General features: G+C 53.4%; 1 protein-coding gene across 1 annotated transcript; it reads left to right on the top strand.

The window, feature by feature from the left end:
- Nucleotides 1–850: 850 nt before the first annotated feature.
- Nucleotides 851–1,516, top strand: PLICBS_004148 (uncharacterized protein; the record flags this gene model as incomplete). The annotated part of the gene is made up of 1 exon (XM_065600447.1): nt 851–1,516. One exon carries the CDS (start codon nt 851–853, stop codon nt 1,514–1,516), a length of 666 nt encoding a protein of 221 aa, XP_065456519.1.
- Between the last annotated feature and the right edge of the window lie 6,523 nt (nt 1,517–8,039).

The raw sequence follows: 8,039 nt of genomic DNA, 5'->3' as shown, positions 1-8,039 counted from the left end.
ATGGAAAAATTACCAGGTGGCCCACCTAACCCCACTCGCGCGCGAGGCGCCCACCTTGCCTTGGCGCATGTTGCGCGCGAAGCCTGCGCGCGACGCCACAGCTTTGCGCGCTTCGCGCGCATCAGCACAGTGCAAGTAAACGACCAACCGCGAAATCATGGGTCACGCAGGTCAACGTCGGATGTGCCTAACGACAGACACGATCGTGGACTTGTCGTTCTGTGTAATGGATTGTTGAATCCTTGTCAAATCTTTTGATGGCGTGTCTGAGGTCTCCTTGTGAGTTGCCTCTGAGCTTGCACTCAGCATTATCGGGGAGCTCCGTTGTGTACATCCTCGTAGGCCGTCGAAGGACGAAGGCAGCGGCCACACATGCACGAATGTCCATAGGGGCACCCTCTGGTCGATGCCTGCGATCCCCCCTGCTAGTATTCATGCACGGCACTGCCTGGTGAATATGGTGATACGGCAGGACCAGCAGTTCTGTCACCAAGCTGGAGCGAACTTCATGCATCCTAGTTGCGCGCGAACGGGGCCATGCACGACACCCAAGCGTGGATTCGTCACGAAAATGCGCATTGTCTGCATGGAACTACAGCTCGGTGGCACTGTACTTGGACGCTACTCCTCCAAGTGCGAGAGGAGCCCGGCCAAACCATTTGAGTCGTTTCTTCAATGTAGTGTCAGGTTGGTACGGAACTGCATCGCGGTATGCAGTAGGACAGAGCACGCCCGATGCAGATTTCGAGAGCTATATAATGGAGCTGGGCGTCGCTGATTTGAACAATCCTGAATCTCCCACTTCACCAGTTTTGCACACGTCCACCATTGCAGCGTTGTCTCTGTCAAAATGTTTACGAGATCTTCTCACCGATCCAAAGCCTCTTCCAAGGGCAAGTCCAGCAAGGACAAGTCCGGCAAGTCACACAAGCAGAAGTCTGGCAAGGATAAGTCCGGCCAGACGGCAGTCAATACTGGATCTTCTTCACTTCTCAAGCTGTGGTGTGCCATTTATTATCCTCAGTTCGGAAACTACTATCACTGGGCATTTGCTGTCTCGGACACTGCGGACAGTGCCTGGCACATATTCGAGGTTACCCAAGAAGTTCAAGACGGACCGTTTACAGCTGTCCATCGGCGAACGAACCCTACCCGTTCACAGCGCTGCGTGCAGCCTCTCACTTATCTGGGGCAGATGCACGAGGGCAACCTGTCTCCCATGATAAATCAGATACGACAAATCACTGTCCCGGGCGAGGCTTTGTCTTGGAATTGTCAGGATTATGTAATTGAAATCTGGGACGCCCTACTTGGTGCTGGTATTGTAAGTCCAGAGACTTGGCAGTCTGGGAGGGCCCAGATGCTGCAATACTATGGTCAGGACTTCGGCGGCAGTGGTGGCGACGAGTCTGGGGTGAGTTATGGGTACGGAGGCTATGAAGGTTACGAAGACGATGACCAGGATGGCAATCAAAGGATTGTGTCGGAGGAATTCGTTTACGACTCCGACGAGTGAAGCGGGCTGCTCCTTCAGCCTAAAGCAAGTTCTGTTCTACTCAAGGTCAATTACACACATCTTTTGCGAGCTTCGGTGACGAGTGATTAAGGACTCGTCAACTGTTATCCATGCTCTGGTCCCACAACCTATCCACTAACCATTGGGTTGCATATTGCCGAGGTGAACAACTCTTCGGCAAATACCAGTACCAATCGTCATTATCCCTGGGAGTAAGATTGTTGGTCATTTTCACAGACTCCCAATATTCCGGGTAAAAGCCGCTGGCCTCCCAGTCAATGATGCCAGACACTGTCCAGGTTCCGTCATTTTCTTTCCCTACCATTATATTGGCTGGGCGGATGTCTCCGTGAGTGAAAACGCATCTAGACGAAGCCGGAGCTAGATCTCGGAGCAACTGCCTATACACTGGGGACGCAGACCTTGACCCACTGAAAATAAAATCCTGGAATTCCAATGGATTCGTGATGGGGGACTTGCTGACGCGCACCCCGCGCCTTGCGTCCTTGCACCCTTCCATTTGGACGCCACCTAGGGGCTGATCCCTCGGCTTTGGCAGAGACCTCAGTTCATTCAGTAAGCTGTCAAGCTGCGCACTGACATGCTTCTTCCCTGTCTCATCTAGTCGTGGCCAAGCCTTCTCCAGGTCGATTCCAGGCACGAAGGAGGTGAAAAGGAGCCAGAACAGGCCGAGCTGAATCAACCCATGTGCCTGTGGAGCCGGAAAGGTGGGGAGGTGTGTTTGAATGTATTGCAAGGAGCCGATCTCCGTGAATGCCGATGCTTTGTTGGTGATCTTGACAATGATATTCTTGCTGACCCGAAAAACCCCGGACGACGCTCCTGCGCCCTCATAAAGGCGCTCGGATTCCTGAAGAAGTTCTATAACTGCGCTGGGTGATTGGGATCCTTCCAATAGGTCCTTGAGATCAGATGATAGTTCGGATATAATAGCGAATGGCTCTGGAGAGATCTTCGACCGAATGTCTTCCTGTGGGCCCGCCGGCTGTGGGTTCTGAGCCGCTGCTACAAGGGTGTCAAATTTCAACTCAGAGAAGACGGGGTAGCAGCTACCTTTCTTGTACGACAGCAACGTTTCAGCATAGGTATTCGGTAGTAGTGCCGTAATGTCTGCTTCAGGGTCTTCTTCCAACTTCCTTTGGAGACCGCGTAGAAGTTTGATGTTCCATCTACTGGCGAGACTGGCTGGCCTCCGTTTGATAACGCGATTTCCCCGCGACTTCGTGCTCACGTCATTGTTGATTCGAACATCCATCATAAAAGGCGTCGATCATTGGTATATTGTTGAGCAATCCGCGGGGGTGCAGCTGCTATATATGCGCGCCTGTCTCTGCCGTGCGGGGTTATCGGCCTCCCCACAACGCGCTCTTACCTTAATCCGCCCGACTCCACTTTTCCCGGTAGAAATGGTCGCGACGGGTTGTTGCCCGGCTCAGCTGACCATGGTCATGACATGAATCCAATGGCTCAGTCCCACAGGTCAGCTCATCCTGACGCTTTTGCTGGGCGGAAGTGGTATAATTCCACACGCTGCTCGTCGTCTCCTATGCGTGAGACGCCCATCATCAATGCTTCAACATTGTTCGGCAGGTTACCACATAGTAGGTCGTCTTATTTGCCAACGCTGCATTCGAAGTCGATTTTGTACCACATTGCTACTGACCTGGGTTCGATGCGCGGCATACGCATAACAAAATAGCGGCCTTCACAGCGCATCAAAACTCGGGCAACTAGGAATGGGCAACAGCTGTGCTGTATTATCTAACAACTGGGCGCTGCTGCAGTAGTATTCCCATTCTTCAGAGGCCGCTTGTCGCACAGAGAGCCAGCCTTATGTCACATACGGCCCGCGCCCTGTAGTTGTTCGCGGAAGCGCGATCCTATAACGCGGGTATTAAGGTCGAGCGCCTGCATGACTGCATGGTGCTTGGACCCCGTTGGGGTCAAAGCACACCAGCAGCCTCGGCTACACGGAATTTGCACCACAAAAGCAAAAGCTTTCCTTTGTGTATAAAGAGCAGCGCACTGTCGTGCGCTTACAGACAGCTCTTCAAGATAATTCTCATCAATTGACTGCATGCCAAATATGGATGACGTGGGCACGATCGTCTGACAGTTATGAGCCCGTTTAGCGACTTGACCGCTGAGCATAACGAAACCGATCGCCTGCCCACGAATCTCGGCTAGCGCGAATCCGGAGCTACAACAACACCATGTCCACGTCCGAAGCAAGGCTTACCAAGTCGTCCGACTGGAGTGACTGGTATGAAGACTTCATCGCCAGAGCTGAAACGGCCAAAATCCTCAAATATGTCGACATTGACACGAATGGCCCAAATCTCGACGAGCCATTGCCGCCAATGACGTCAAGAGAAATGTTAGCCGAATTGAACAAGTATCGTGTCGCGAGCTGGGAGCGAGAGAGACAGCAGAATCCTGAGGCGGCGGGACCGAAGCCTGATGCAATCGTCGAACTGCCTGAGAAGCAATGGACCCAACTCACACGACTCCAGGCGGAGTATAAGGTCCAAATGGTGACTTACACCACTTCTCAGAAGGCGTACGCCGACCTTGCAGCCTGGGTACGCTCCACGGTCGATAGGACCTACCTGAACAATGCTTCCTCCAGATCCAACCTGCGCGTCATAGTTCGCGAACTAAAGTCAAGTCTTGCGCCAACTTCCAACGAAATGAAGGAAGAAGCACGGCGAAACTACCGAACCGTCCTAGGCCAAACAAAGCGGACCAAGGTGGAAGACTGGCTCGTTGCCTGGAACAAGGCCAAGCTCGAAGGCGAAAGACACAAGATTCCAGAGCTGGAGGGGGACTCCACCATCAATGATTTCCTCACGGCTGTCGCTGCCTTTGACTCGGCCTGGTCCAAGCAATATCGCGGTCTTGTCGCCAGCAACAGAAAGACCCAAAATAGAGATGGCTACACGCTTCGACAATTGGCCGAGCTCTTCGCAGAGGAAGTCCGCAACACCAGGGCGGCCAGCAAGCAATCCGAAAATGTCTTCATGGCCACCGACAGCAGCGCTCAAGCTAGCCCATGCCCGTGTGGTCTGCCTTCTCGCATGCACCGCTACAAGCCGACGGATTGTGCTGCCGTTCACATCGCAGTAAATGGGTCGTACAAAGGCGACAAGCACCACATCAAGCCAGGGCGCGTGAGACACTGCCAAGAATCCCTCAAGCAGGCTAAGTGGAAGAGCCTGATTGACGCGGTGAAGGAATCAGCGACTCCCGAGAAAGCCAATCAGCCGACTGACAAGGACGACCTGCGAAAGTACGGCAACTTCGTTGGTTTGACGCTGGGCACTGAAACACTGTCCGACGGAACCACCGACTCCGTGTTCGCCGCATTGAACCAGCAACATCCGCTCTACAACTCCACCATCCTTGATGGCGGGGCGACAACGCATGTTGTGAATTGCAGAGACCTGCTAAGCGACGCTCACGAAGCACCGGAAGCGGACTATGTCATGATTGGCGATAGCTCTCTAAAGGTACAAGCACGAGGCACGCGCATCATGCAAAACGTCTTGGACGGAGCGGATGGAAAGAACACGCGCGATCTCGTCCTCGTCAACGTGGCCTATGTTCCGAGGTTCCATACGAATATTGTCAGCGGAAAAAGGCTCAAGAAGAAGGGACTTTGGTACTGTGGACTCGATAATACGCTACGAATGGGGACATTTTGGGACAATGACGTTCTGTGTCGGCTTACAGAGATGTATGATCTCGATATAGTCGAATACAAGCCAGTTTCCCGTTCCTACCTGCAGCGTCCGCAATCACCAGTCTCTGTGTTCAACGCCTTCCAAGACGTGTTTTCCTATTTCGGAACGCCGCCCGCCCCGCATCGAAGACTGGCAATATCAAGGCAGCAGCCTCTTCCACGCTTGGACTCCTCTCACAAATGGCATCTCCGAGCCTGCCATGCAGGACCGGATGTATTGGAGCATCTGGTCCTACGGACAAAGGGAGTCCGAGTCAAGGGCCCAACAACGGTTCAGTGCAAAGCCTGCAGTCAAGGCAAGGCTCATGAGATTATCTCCCGCAGGGAATCGGCGAACAGAGCAAGACAACCGTTTTATCGGATCTTTGCTGACCTATTCGAGTTCCCTGCGGCATACAATGGACACCGCTACATCCTGCTCGTCACGGATGAATACAGCGGTATGATGTTTTCTTGGTCACTGTCCTCAAAGACGGAAACCGGAAGGATCATGATGGAATTTGAAGCCCGCATCAAGAGACACACGGGTGCATCGATATGCAAGATCAGGATCGACAATGAAAGGTCAGTCATTAACCTGCCTCTCCAAGCCATCTCTGAGTTCCAGACCTGGGCAAAGGGGGTGGGCATCGACATCGAACTTCCGCCGTCCAACACCAAAGAACCAACCGGAGGTGCCGAGCGACCAGGGGGAATCAATCAGCAACGAATGCGCTGTGCGATTGGCCAACTACCACAAGAGCTATGGCCAGAGTATTACCGCGCAGTCGTTTGGATACATAATATCCTCCCCAGACGGAAAAACGGGTGGCTATCCCCCAAGGAGACCATAGACCGATGGTTCCACCAGCACTTCCGTTGGTACAGACCACCAAATGTCGACTTCGACTCATCGAAAGACCACCGACCGGACTGGTCTGGCATCTACGCATTCGGATGCAGGGCATATCCTCTGAACCCCCGCTACAAGGCAGGACAAGACATCAAGCTATTCAAGCTTAGCCCAAGGGCGCACGTGGGATACTTGGTTGGCTATCAAGCGAGTAATCTCTATCGCATATGGGTCCCTAAGCTCAACCGGGTTATTTTGTCTCGAGACGTGCAATTCAACGAGGAAGAATTCTTCGATCCGACCAAAGAAGAAGGTCTCGAGACCGAAACCGTGATCGAGTACAGGCCAAAGTCAAAGTCTCCCGACGCACTTCCACGACAAGACTACGACTCGATCTTGACCGATTTCCTGTACGAATTCGACGAAAACGTACTAGGCATTGACCCGGAAGGTTCGAACTCGGGAGTGGAAGGGGCTGAAAGCACAACTGATGCCGAACGAACCAAAACAAGCGGAACAGCGCAGTCTCCAGCCCGAACCAGACTTCTCACACCAACCGGACCAACGACTCTCCCAACGCCGGACCCAACGCCGCAGCAACAAACAGCGAGGGACGCTTCGCCATCTGGGCGTTCGGACACACCCGGCTCAGAAACATCAACACCGAATCTTGGGCAACCCAGTGAGGGGCGCACAGCTGGACCCAGGACGACCGGTAGCACAGATACTCCAGAGGCGCAGCAGGAAGAGAGCTCACCTGTTCGTCGATCAGAGACCGGTTCAAGCAATGACCACAACGACTACCGCAATGCTGACATCTCTCCGCCCGAGCCAACAAGCCACGCTGATCAACCTGACCAAGAGCAGAAATCAGCAGCGACTGAGCAAGGGACCTTAGAGAACAGCCAAAGTAATGGTCAAAACGAATCGCACAACTTGAATCCCCAAGAGGTTATCAGGGACTCAATCGAAGTGAAGTGGCCGCCACCAAGCCGGAAACGCGCTAAACCGGACAAACGGCCACTAGATAACCGAGTAGCAGATCAGCCTGGACCGAGCGGACATTCTAGACGACACCGCCGGAAACCAGAAGAGCTGTATGGCACACAAGCGACTCGAAGGAGCGCTAGGACGCCAAAACCAAAACAGGACGGCAGCATCAACACCGTGTTAAGCACACTACTGCCACCAGACAAGCAACCCGAAGGAAGCCTCACGACGTTCCACAGCGTTTTCCTTATCGCCACCTCAAAAGCAGCGAGGGACCATCGACCCCACCGGGACGAACTAGTGCGGTTACCCAAGCGATACCAGGATCTCGAAAAGCACCCGATGGGCCAAGAATTCAAGCAAGCCATGAGGAAGGAACTTCACGACCTCCTCCAGCGAGGCACCTGGAGACTAGTTGAGCGCGAAAAAGCTCACGGGGTGCCATTGCCACTGAAGTGGGTATTTACGTACAAGTTCGATCAGGACAGCTACCTCCAGAGATGCAAAGCTCGGGTATGTGTCCGTGGAGACCTCCAAGACGAGGACGAAGGACTTGAGACATATGCCGCCACACTTGCAGCGAAGACCTTTCGAGTCATTATGGCAACTGCGGCACGATTCGATCTCGACATCCGCCAATTTGATGTCGGAAATGCATTCCTATACAGTGACCTCAGCAAAGACCAACCAATATACGTTCAGCTACCCAAGGGATACGTGGATCTCGGTTTCTTGAAGCCAGGAGAAACGCCAGCTATGGTTGCCGAACTCCAGAAGGCATTATATGGTCTCCGGGAATCCCCGTTACTATGGTACAATGAACTCGCACAGACGCTCAAGGAGGCGGGAATCAGTCGTACGAATGAGGAGCCCTGCGTCTTCACTGACGGCAAGATCCTTGTTCTCGTCTATGTTGACGACATCCTGATCCTCGCCCC

This window comes from Purpureocillium lilacinum, assembly GCF_023168085.1.
Source record: "Purpureocillium lilacinum CBS 284.36 DNA, scaffold_3, whole genome shotgun sequence".
Lineage (NCBI taxonomy): Eukaryota > Fungi > Ascomycota > Sordariomycetes > Hypocreales > Ophiocordycipitaceae > Purpureocillium > Purpureocillium lilacinum.
This window is presented reverse-complemented; position numbering and strand designations above follow the sequence as displayed.